The sequence below is a fragment of the Cyphomyrmex costatus genome, unplaced genomic scaffold (genome assembly GCF_001594065.2).
Source record: "Cyphomyrmex costatus isolate MS0001 unplaced genomic scaffold, Ccosl1.0 scaffold222, whole genome shotgun sequence".
NCBI lineage: Eukaryota > Metazoa > Arthropoda > Insecta > Hymenoptera > Formicidae > Cyphomyrmex > Cyphomyrmex costatus.
In genome coordinates, this window is record NW_017276280.1 from 65,210 (window position 1) to 78,200 (window position 12,991).

Consider the following 12,991-nt stretch of genomic DNA (forward strand, 5'->3'; position numbering starts at 1 on the left):
TTTATACAAATGATTTAAAAATTGTACAATTTTTCTGAAAGAAAAAATTAATTATAAAAGCACCAAAGAATGTAAATAATTATAAAAGAAGTATACAATTAATTTTTTTGAAATTTTATTATTTTCACTATTAAAGATCCACATAGACAGAATTGTCTTTTGTTGTAACAAAGCAGTTTCGTACACCTGATTGTTACAGGCACTAACAGATGTATCAGCAAAACGTTTTTATAATGTAATATCGACAGATATTCATCATATAGTTCTGAAATGGAGAACGTCTTTATTCAAGAGGAAGGGGAAACTTCTGTACTCGAACGATGACGTTCTGGCTCCGCCGAAGAAATCGGTTTCTGACAGAAACAGAGAGAAAGAGACGGATAGAAGCTGCGAGAGAGACAGAGAGAGAGAGAGAACGAGAGGCGTGGCAGCATCGATTTGGCACTTTGCCAAAGGAGCGCACTTTAATATCGCGTGACACCGAACGCATATGTATATGCAAGTCAGAAAGGAGGAGGGTATCAGGAATACGTTAAGTTATCGCTGTGACAGGAGAACTTCCCTACGTAAATCACAAGTACATTCCATTCAAATATTACTCCAGCGACGCGCATTGACATTTGTTCGATCAATCGATGAAGCTGTCGTCGATGAATCACGATTACTCCTAGAATATATATTACAACGCAAGGATGCGCGCGCGTGTGAAGACTGGAAAATACAAGGTGCACCGGTACATACGTATATATACAAGCGTCTTCCTGAAGCGACCTAGATCAAATGTCTTGAAAACGGAAGTAATACTATCGAAAAGCCATACCTTATCTGGAAAAAGGAGAAAAAGGGTCTCTTTACGTAGAACGTTCTTAACCTCGTATTTCTCCTTTATTTAAACAATTTCTCCCCCAGTGACTTTAAAATACGGCGTATTGATTTTACGATGCTTGCAGTTAACTTTCAAATACCTTTTGTATTAATTCTGACTGTTATCGCGCAAAGGTATTTCGTGCCAAGTCTTTGCGGTATTTAATTAATTCTCTAACTATTATATATTCGAACACACTGCAGGAATTATTACTTGTAATCAAATCCTGTCGACGTGCACGCGACGCTGTTGCTAACAACAACAAGAGAATAGAGTATATATTATTGTGGAATAATACGGCTACTAATTTCAGACAGTCTCTATCTCTCCGCGCTGCAGTTCTGATTCTTCAGTACGGTACGGCGCATGCTATCGCACCCGTTCTCGGGGGAGGACACGCTAATAGAGAAGAGTAATCAATATTCTACGTTCATTTGCCAGCGAGAGCGAACTCATCTGTCGAACTTGCCAAGTTATTTAAAAATAAATGGGGACATAATTAGAGAGTTCTCTCCGACTGTGTAACAATTTAGACATCTTTACCGTATAACAGACACAATATTTTTATGTACCAAGATTTCTACGAAATTGGGTCATGCAAGTACCCACGTTTGCTGTACGGAGGAAAGTATATTAAACATTTAATAGATTTTAATGGTATATATAATTAAGTTGCAAGACGGTTGAGATGACATCGAGAAAGCATCTAATTACTTTTAAAATATAAACTGAAAACGTTCATTGCTTTTTACATGTACAAAAATACATTTTTCTTTAGTCGAAAATACTAAATATTCTATTAATAATTAATTAATTAAATTATTGCTAGTATACTTTTCGAGAGTTGTCCATCAAAGTTTGTTCAGCAAACGCGGTTAAATTCTAAAATTTCAGATATTAATTTATATTTATAAATTATTCATAAAATTATTAATTATCAGGACTTTTTTATTTTTATAACGTTCTGGTAATCAAATAATCGTGCAAAATAAACGTTTGAATGAATGAATTATTCATTATAGTGATTATTCTTAAAATAACTATGTACCTATTTAGCACTGATATGATAGCGAAACTTACTGCTAACAATACATATTTATCGCTTGAATTGCAATAATTACTTCCTACATGAGTTTTGTCTTCCGTTTAATTAGAAGTTTGTATGTTACGTTTCTTCGCTTGATGTAGTCAGCACAACTTGTACTCGTGCATGGCAAAAGTTACAAGTTTCGTGCGATGTGCCCTTCGCCTGGAGGATACGCAACTTATATCCGCCAAATTTGCAACAATGTTCGTGAATTTCCGCGCGGGCCTATACCGCACCACCGCACCGCAAGAGTTACGACGTGCTCGAAGGACGTCAGATTTATAGCTGGTCGAGGGAAGATTGTCGAGCTCTTCGTGGCTGTGCCAAGACCGCTCTTGGAGTTGCATTGATCTTAACTTCCCGTATGTATATTCTGTGTAAATACAAGCATTCGAGGATACTTGCCTACAAAAATAGATGGATTTATATGATTATAAAGAAAAGATTGGATAAGCAGCGCTTATAAAAGGAAATATAAATTTTTTTTTCAGAATATTTTTAAGATAGTTCACGTAAAATATATCATGGAAAAAATAGATTCGACAGTACAGCTATAACTTACTACGTGAATTGCAACGTCTATGATTAAGAAGATTTGATAGTTTAACAAATCGTTAACGTCATTTAGCTGTCAACTTTAATATAGAAAACTACTTGGACACAGAAAATTGATCGTCCGTATATTACGACTGTAGATTATTGAATTTTATTGAATCAGTAAAGTTTTTAGCTGTACTTTTTTTTCCGTGCATATTTTAATCTTTATAATTTCTTAAACATATTTTACAAGTTTTTTATAATTCACGTTCTCCATAAAAAAAAAACTGCCTGAAATTATTTGGTGCGTATTGTTAGAAATATATCTTGTATTATTTTTTGTAATATATCATTGAAATAATTTCGAAATAAAAATATTGATACTGATGGCGACAAATAAGTTTCGTGCGATTTCCGTCTTGTTCGCTGTTAACAGGCTATCATCTTCAACTCTCTAATCTCGGCATGCTTCACTTCTTGAGCGCTTTCCAATTTTCCCTCTCTCGCATTTGATTGAAGACTGCTTCCTTTCCCGTGACTCTTGCTTCGTGCTGCGATCGATTAATTGAAGGAGTAGTGATAAGAGGTCTGGAGACGAGCGGCGCGGCACGGCGGACGATTCCTGGCTGTTTGCCAAAAACGAAAGTTCCGCGGTCACGGCGCATCGCCGCAGAAATTTTCGGACGCGAATCGTGCCGCAACACCTAAACTTTTCACATGCCTTCGGGTGTCGTTAATTTTGGAAATTTCGTGAGTGGGAGCGCACGTGTCCCTTCGCAATTACGCGTTGTCGGTTTAATAGCTGTTACAACGAATGCATGGTTTTATGTGGGGCACAATTGAAAATTATTAGGTACATGAACTAGTTTGAGGTTACACCATTATGAACCAACTCTAGCCGCTCAGAGCATCTTGGACTTTATGAACGTGATACGGTGGTATCACAGGTGTGTAAACATTGTACTCGATGTCATACTTCTATGTAAACGTGTATCATTATTAGAGATTTTTATAAAATTCGTTTTTGATGAAAAGATACTGAAAATCGTGTGCTTTAAGTCGCGTACAATACGAGTATTTTTTTTAATTAAAACGATTCGTTTGAGGAAGCTTGTATGATTTAATACTTGGATTTATATGGAAAAAATTTAATCACTTTTTATCGTGATTTGAAGTCTCTGTGAAGTTAGCACCTCAACTTTAAAAATCGGAAATTTTAATAACAGTACTGCTTGCACCCACAATACTTCTAGAGTTCCTGATAGGGTTTCATCAATAATACTGTTGATTTAGGCCAAAAATTTAAAAAAATAAAAATATGCGATGCTAACTTCGCGTGGCACCGCAAGATTTGAAAAAGCCGATTTTTATGACGGAATCTCACAGTACTCGAAGAGTACTACAGTTCCTGATCGATTATAACAATAGTACCGGCCATTAATATTTTTAAATAAATTTTTAAAAAAAGTGCTCGCACCTCAACTTTAAAAAAAAATTTTTTTTTTGCGCCATTTTGTAGTACTCGAAGAGTACTACAGTTCCTGATCGGTTTTAGTGACACTACCCACCTTTTTAATATGTTTAAACAATTTTTCGATCCGCGCGCTGGCACCGCACGTCAAGAGTAAAGTACTGGCCGTTTAGGGGCACTTTACTCTTGACATGCGGTGCCAGCGGAAAACTTAAAAATTTATTTAAACATATTAAACGAACAGTACTCGGGTCGACACCTGCATATTTCTTCGGAACTATTGTAGTACTGTCGGAAAAATGCATCGACAAATTGACGATAAGAATAAGTTCGGTAAATAAGGTTTTAATGTTATTAAATTTTACTGAAAGATTAAAATTTTTCTGGATATAGATTTAAAAATAATTTTATTGGAGCAGCAAAATAATTTAATTGGAATCTCGATCTGATTGCTAGAATATTAATTTTTGTTCAATATAGTCTTTATTATTTTTTAGCGTACGACATAATTCTTTAGATAGTCTAAAATTATTTTCAGATTTATACTCAGTAAAATTTTATATCTTTCAGTGAATTTTTCATTAAAAATTTTAAAGAGTAGAATTCTGGAGATCTAACAAATTTTAATTTATGTAACTTTTATAAAGGAGATTTTTTAAATAAAATATTTAACTTTTGTGTACGCGCGAAAAGAGATTAATAAAATAAAATATAATATTAAATCTTAGCTCAGCGCATCAATATAAATTTTATGATTTTTTATTAGAAGCTTTTACAGTGAATTTAAGAGAAAATTATTAGTTTATTAATATATATTATTTATTCCAGATTAAATTAATATTATGTAGTATATACAACATATATACTGCTTGACGTATAAAAAAAAGGAGTGGTAATTGACACTTATGCTACGTATTGTTCGCTGTACATTATACAAACATAATAATTAAATGTACAGAAATATACAGTTTTGACCTTAAGTTTCTTGCTAGCTGAAAGTGAAGGCATTAAATTGCTTGTTAAATGTAGTTCGATTAATTTCTTGAGATAAAAGTCTCGACGAAATTGAAGCAGAAATCACAAAACGTATACGAGGAACACACGGCAGAATTGACGTTTACTCCTTTCGTTTGATATTCTATGATTAAAGAAATGTAATAATTATTATAAAATTTAAAATAAATCGTGAAATATCTATGAAGCTAACATTTTCAAAAAAATTTTTATAAGTGATATCCTTGCTTTTCTCCAAAGAGTTTTAGAGATTTTTTTATTACTTTAAAAAAATTGTTACACAACAAAAATTAATAATAATTTTGTTATTTTAATTATAGGGTCGCGTGAATTGGATCATCATTTTTTATAGAACGATAGAATTTTCGAGACATTAAAATTTGTAAGGAAATGTTAGATTTTTGAAAAAAAATTTTAGGTTCTATATTAAAACTCGCAAGCGCCATTTACATTCATATCCACGTTTTAAATGAATCAACATAGCTCGTGAAAGCTATCACCTTCCTTTGCACCTACGTTTGCGTTTCGGGTTGCAGATTTTGTGCGACTGTGAATTCCGCCAAATTTGCAGGTTCAATTATAAAGTTCTGTCTGCCCATGTGACGACCTGCGTGGCGACTTAATTCTCTCGCTCGTCCACTTTCGCGGGCACTGTTGCGCGCCGAGCTCAATTTCACGGCGGGGCGAACCGCCGTTGCAGGGCGAAACGAAACGTGACCTAGTTAAATTTTCTGTCTCCGTATTCCAAATCGTGTGAGTGACGGTGAACGGCAGTATAGCTTTTCATCGATATGCTTCTCAAGCTCTGAATTATTGAAGTGTAAAAATTATCTAAATAATAAAACGGGACAACAAAAAATATACGTAGATATAGTTTTGATATGGACTGTCAAGTAAATCGTTGGAACTCTTTTTCATCAATTTTGACAGACTTTAAACATGTTGTATCGAGCATCAGAAAAAGTATAAACTATATTTATATTTTTTTTATCTGCTATCTCTAAAGGTTTATTAGGAGTCGAAATAATTAATCTTTTGAAAATATAATGCATTTTTTCGTTTTCGACATTTTCGAAAAATGTGAGTACATCTTTAGAGTACATAAAACTATAAAATATTTTTCATATACAATATATGTATAAAACATTTTTTCATACGTATAGTAGCGAAAATATTTGCTAAAAATAAAAAAGTTCGTTATTTTCGAGACATGTTTTGTCTTCTAAATCTTGAGCTAAGCAGATAAAAAATATAGATTTAATATTTTTTTATGCTCTACAAATCTAAAGCCCATCAAAAGCGATGAGGGACAGTTTCGACGGTTTCTTTGAGAGAAGCATATACAGATAAAAATAGATTGCAAGTAAATAAAACTATTCAAAGGTTTTCAATTTGGTACATGGTATTTGGTATTGCATTTGATCGATGTTCTGGAATGATAAAAAAATTGCAAAACTTTACCAATGAAGCCTCTTAAACCTCACTGTGTGCGCGATTATTAAAGGATAGGAAGAGAAAGTGATCGGAGAGCAGTCGTTTATGCCTGTGGAACGTTCTTTTTTTTATTATAGATTAAGTTGTCGATTCGTTCTTGTTAATTCTTTATGGCCCTGATGCGAAATCGATGACATCATGAGCAGCTTTTCCCTTGAAAGGTCGTGGAGACGCTGCCATCGACGTGACATGTTCGATAAAAAATTTGCAGAAGATAGCATTGAGGGTGTAGATCGATCTGTTCAGACAGAAATATTCAGAATTCATACCCAAGGTCTGTAATGTACAGAATTTTTGATTTATGCTTCTTGTAATTTATAATAGAGAGTGTGTGTTATAGATTCTTCGATCAATTTCTGACGTCTACTTTTTCTTAGCGAAAATTTTGTGGAACGAATATTTTCTTTTCTCTCGACCTCTTAACGTCCTACTTTAAATGACTTTGCAACAAAATTAAAATTCTGTAGAAGTAAGCTGCTGAAGTTCACTTATAAAGTGATGTAATATGTCGTTAACTTGGGAAAACTTCTTATGCCTTGAGATTAATGTTACATACTTTGCTGCGTAATCCTTATTTATTACAGGTTTATAATTACATAAAATTATTAATATTGTAGATATTTAATAATTAAACTATATACAGCTTTTTCATCGTGTTTATAAAGCAATATGAATTTCTAAAGAAATTCTCTTCTGACTTAGGATTCTCAAGCATGCTTCAAGTAATTAATTTAACATTCAATTAAATAGTCATACTGCTAGTACAGGATGAAAACTCGCTGTGTATAAAAAAAGGTTCAATTCTATCGCAAAAAATATGTGACTGTTATCAGAATTTGATTTGCATCGTGTTGCTCCAATTTAAAATTGATATATTGAATCAACGGCTCTCTGAAAAGTAATCTTTGTGTTAACAAAAAGTTTACGTTATCAAAAGTTTAACGTTTTGAAGAAAAAAATATTGTCGATATTTTCAGTAATATAATTTTAATATAACATGGTATCCTTGACGATCTATCTTTACCAGCAAGGATAATACGGTTTTCTTAATTCCACGAAGATTACTGGCCGGATGAGAGAATGAGTGGGGTAGAATTAAGCAAATCGTGGAATGGAAATTATTCGAGCGGAGGAGGTGAGCAGCAGCAGCTGCTGCTGCTTTTCCCAGTAGGTTAGACCGGGATGAAAATTCCGCAGTGGCAATAATTCGTGTCCGCGCGGCGTCGGATGGCTTTTGCCAAGGGATCCTTCGATAAAAATTCCAGGAAAGCCAGCGTCGAGCGGCGGCGGGGCAATTTCATTCCTGACATGGCGGCATGTCGTGCGTGTTCATTTGACCCGTTAAACCGGCCGTTGTGTCGGTGGACCGCGGAAAAATAAAATTATTTCCGTTTTCATTGCCAATATGAAATACGAGCGAGAACAATAGCGAGCGATAAACGAGGAATTTGTGATGGACACCTAAACTTTTATTGGAAGTTGTTGAATTATTATAGAAATGGACATATGGCAATAAATTAAGAAAAAGATCGAATTAACTCGTTCACTGTCACAAAACTGGAAAGCAGCGAAATCAGAGAAGAGTCAAAGAATTTTGTCAAATTTTCTGAAAAATTAAAATTCTTTGAAAGAAGTTTGATATAGAATGATATAATTTGATTTAGAATATATGATCAACTTCCCAAGAAGCACACCAAATCAATTAAGAGGAAGTCAAAAAATGATGTATTTTGACTTTAAAATTATAATTTTTGGTTACAGAATTTGACTGTTTATTGATTTCATGTATTAAAATAAAAAGTCGTTTTGATTTCTTGTTGACTTTTGTGTGTTTCTTAGGTTGACAGTTCAATGCTAGTGTCAGCAATATTAATATTATAGTAATTCGCATTATTACGTTAAATTGTACAATAAAATATCTGATGGTTTCCAAATCAGGGCGAAAATAGACAAAATTTTTTTAATAATAATGAAAGCATCAGAAAAATTTATGAAATTTTGTCTGAAAATTAGAAAAAGTTATGAAATTTTAGGATGAAGACGCAACTCTGTCGTTCATTTAGGAAGGTACTTCGATGTGTACAAGATTGTTGCGTTTTCTGAGTTTTTGGGAAGAAACTTAAGAAACACGTTGAAAAGAAGGGGACAAAGAATCGGTCTGTAATTTCCTAAAACAATTTCCTACGGAAATGTAAGGCATTTACTGAGTTCAAAGACCGTGCGATACTTAGAGCCTGTTTCTCTCTCTCTCTCTCTCTCTCTCTCTCTCTCTCTCTCCCCCCTCCTTTCTATCTCTTTTTTCAATTACCATTTGATTCAATTCGCGCGTGCCTTCGAGCTTTGTTACTGCGCGAAATAAAGCGGGCAGTTTTCGTTTCGTCGAAAAATCGCGCCGATAAATTCCGGCGATTCGTTCTGGCGCGGCGCGCCGGGGTGAATAACGGCGCCGCGCCGGTTTTTCGCCTCCAAATATATCGTATTCCCCATTTCCCCCTGGACGCTGCATATACTAGGCTATTTTTTTTAGCGGCCGGTTTCCAACGTTGGACCCCTTTAACGACTCATCCGACACTTTTAAGCCTAACAGGTGGCAGATTATCGAACTCTTTCGACGGAGACGAAAATATGTCCGTCACCTGAATCCGCTGTTTCTTCTTTTTCTTCCTTTTTCTTCGCTTTGTAATTCGTGTTCCAGAATTTTTTGTACGTTGCATTTGAGTGCGAACCGTGATAAGCATATCCCGCATATCGAGCGCATAATTACGATCACATCAACCTAATCGCGATAGAATCTTTTAACTTTTTTGCGAACAGCGTTTTATGTTACTATCTCTTATTTTATTGAAACGCATCGCTGAAAATAAAGAGCGCAGCAACTCATACTGCATGCAGCTCGTTAGAAAATGAAACTGCTGGTAAAACATGAATTTTTAATGTGATTTCATTAAGATTAGTTTTATAATTAACGATTGCCTTTTCTATCAATACACACTGTTAAAAATAAAATGTTAATTTTAACTCAACGTCTTTGAGTTAAAATTAACATTTTATTTTTTACAGTGTATACTAATATTTTATGTTTATTTCGTAATAAATTTTTACGTATATATATGTCTTTAAGTGTAATAACGAGACTTGTTGCGCGTATCTTTTATGAAATGTACATATTTCTATAAATATCTTTTTTACGTTATCATCCGCGCAAATTTAATAATATTTAATCTGAAAATCGACCGTTATATCCGCGTTTGCGTTACGTCGTCCATCCAAAATAGGCGATATGAAATTACGAGCGATCGTTGCACTCGCTGTTGCACTCGTTGCGTATGTGAAGGCGTATGTGAAGCGGGGTATTTTCGAGCTTTATGCATACACATACATCCTACACGGAAATGGAAATGCCTGTGCGATGCCATGTGACTGTTCCGCTTGCGAAATACCTGAATTGAACGCGGACACGCCGCGCCTCCCCCCGGCCTCCCCCTCCGTACTCGGCTGCGAAAAATCAATTTGTTTTGTAGCAGTTCGATCCACACGTTTCTCTCTTATGAAATTCCGCTCTTCGCGGAAGATTTATATAGCGACACAAATTATCGGATGGCTTTGTCATACAAATTGAGATCCGGGGCGTGACTACATCCGAGAACATGTTCTCTGATAAATGATGTTAAGGCGACTACTACTGATTGCTTTAGAGACTATTAGATCTTCAGAGATTATTAATGTATACGTTAATTATTTCTATATGTGGCGAACTGAAATGTAGTAGAATAGTGAATTCGCGAGTATATTATAAAATTTGCATGATTTAATAATTGCATTAATATAATCTATTCTTTTTGATCTTATCTACTCCATTTTTATTCGATTCAGAACAGTTAAGGGACTTGTAATTCTCTCACAAAGAGTATAGGGTGGTACAAAGGTTTGGCCATAAAGTTTTGTGTTTATCAAATCGTTGCGCAGCAGTCAAACTGATATTACTTGTTGTCATTTTGATGTTAAATAATGTTATAGGCGTAATTTTGTTTGCTGAGTAGGAATTAATGTATATCTCTAAAAAACAAACTGTGGAATATTATTAGTTATATCTTATGAAATATTAAAAATAATATTCAAAATGTGTTTATGTGTGTTTGTGTGATTATCTTTAGTTTTGATTGAAGCTTCAAGGCGTTTTGGGAACGCATCAATAATGACCCGTGTGAAGCTGGCCCCCCAATATTAAAAAATCGATTTTTTTCTTCATGCATTCGTTTGCTCACCCTTAGTTCAAAAGATATACGAAAATTTTGTTCCATAATTGTCCGCCTATTTATTATGGATAAATTCTTCCAAGTTACTAATAGAACGATCTCCAGTTTAGAAATCAGTGAAAATCTTTTAGTGTATTTTTTTGGTATTTAATAAGATGTGATTAATAAGATGTAATGCTCCAAAGCTTGTTTTTTTTTTAGTGTTACTACACAGATTGATGTTATTTGCCATTCTGCATTTTGGTGTCAAAATGACGTCTTAATGCCAGTTTAATGTCAAATAGGTAGTAATATTTGATAAATAAAATAAAATTTTCGTCACCCAATATATTTTTCTTATATTACAAAATATATTGCGAACTCAATTTTTTTATTCTCATAACTCTTTATACAATATATTATATTTTTTCGATATTGAATTCGAAACAATATAAATTTGATTACAGCTTAAGCTAAATAATGGTGACAAAAAGGAAAAAGTGGAGTGTTTCTACATGATGAGATAAATAATTTTTATTTTTCTTATAACATTAATTGTAAATGCGTCGCTCGAATATAGTATCAAAGCGAGCACGTGAAACCGATGAAAGTTCGTTGTCGTTTATACTCGGCGTGTTTCTACAAAACCTGCATTCATTTTCATTTTACGGCATTTTACGGCATCAAACTCGCATGCGCGCTAAGCAAATCCGCCTCTCGGGGTTTAATAAATGATGTCACGCGGGGAACACCAACAGGAATTAACTGAAACGAAATACGACGAAAAAGGATTAACGGTGGAACAAAACCTTAGTAATCCTGAATCCTCTAGCGCATTACCGGATTGGCCATAGAAATTTATTTTCACGTTTTCTCTGGCGCGCTTTCTTCCGTTCTCTTCCACGCGATGAAATTTTTAGTACTGTTTCAGAAAAATGTTGTGCGCTTTGCTACGTTCGTTGGCAGGCTGAATAATGTGATAAACAAGATTTTATTCATGAGATTAATACATGTATCCTTGTGCTGGTAGAACACAACAGAGCGCTACGTTACATTTTTATTCATTAAAAACTAACACATTACAATTCTCTCGCCTGTATATCTGTTTCTGTCAATAGTTGAAAAGAAGAAACTGAAATTATAATGATTCCATTTTACGAGTGCAGAGAAACATAATGTATCATATTAATTTTATTTTATTTGTTGCTACATGTAACGTAATATAGTGAACAATAATATTTTCTATTCGCAATATTATCTATTCGCAGGATGAAAAATAATTCTCTTTTACGTATAGAAAAAGTATATTTGTCTTATATAGTAAAAAAATATTTGTCATTAATTTATGTCAAAAGTATAAACCTGTTTTAGTTCTAACTTAAGATCACATATCATATTCACATATCCATTCAAAATCAAATGGAAGTAAAACAATCTCTTCTGATTGCTTAAAGCTAGCGGCAATAGGAATTTAATTTTAGCACTAGTTAGTTACATGAGAAACATGTCCTTCACATTCTAGCACTCAATTAAACTGCGACATTTCCACGGAAACTTTTCGCGGGTACATACGAGTTTCGCTTCACGTGCCCATTCGGAAGAGACACGAAGATGTCGTCACTGTACTAATGTACATTCCTTGTCATGAAAACCAGCTTAACCGATATGCGATAATCTGTTTGCCTAACACGAATCTATACTACTTATTATTTATACTACCCTATATATTCATTATACTCTCTCCCTCCCCCCCCCTCTCTCTCTCTCTCTCTCTCTATGTATATATATATATTTTTTTTTCTTAACTCTTTGTGGTCTATCTAATGTTTTTTTCTATTGTATAATCCAACTGGGTCACTGATGTCTAAATGTATTCTTCAAAGAATCTTTGGGCTTTAAAAATCTGGTACACTTTAAGGATACAATTTTACAATGATATAACCCAAAACGATTTTCAGTTTTTTATACGTCTGAATTTAGGACAGAATAATTTAAAATTGGAAATTTGCCAGCTGGATCTTCAAACCCTTGGTTGGACCATAAAAGGTTAATTGTAAATTGATCGCACATCTGCTTTGGCAGAAACTTATCACTGATACATAAACAAGTAATCAGTATACATTCAAAAGATAGATCATGATGCATCACACTGGAAAAAATGTACAAAGTTTTGATAAATACTTATTAAAACTTTGTATTTTTTTTTAGTGCACACATCATATAATCACAAATAAAAAATATAAATTAAATTAGAAAGGTTTAAAAAATGTATAAAGGTATTGCCGTTT

At 33.9% G+C, this 12,991-nt stretch overlaps 1 protein-coding gene across 1 annotated transcript in view; it reads left to right on the forward strand.

Annotated features, from left to right (window-relative positions):
- Window positions 1–7,548: 7,548 nt before the first annotated feature.
- LOC108773798 (RNA-binding Fox protein 1) overlaps window positions 7,549–12,991 on the forward strand; it is a 264,406-nt gene continuing 258,963 nt past the window's right edge. The window contains exon 1 of the mRNA XM_018539732.1: window positions 7,549–7,635. Within this exon, the coding sequence (XP_018395234.1) occupies window positions 7,549–7,635 (87 nt within the window). The remainder of the gene's footprint in view (window positions 7,636–12,991) is intronic.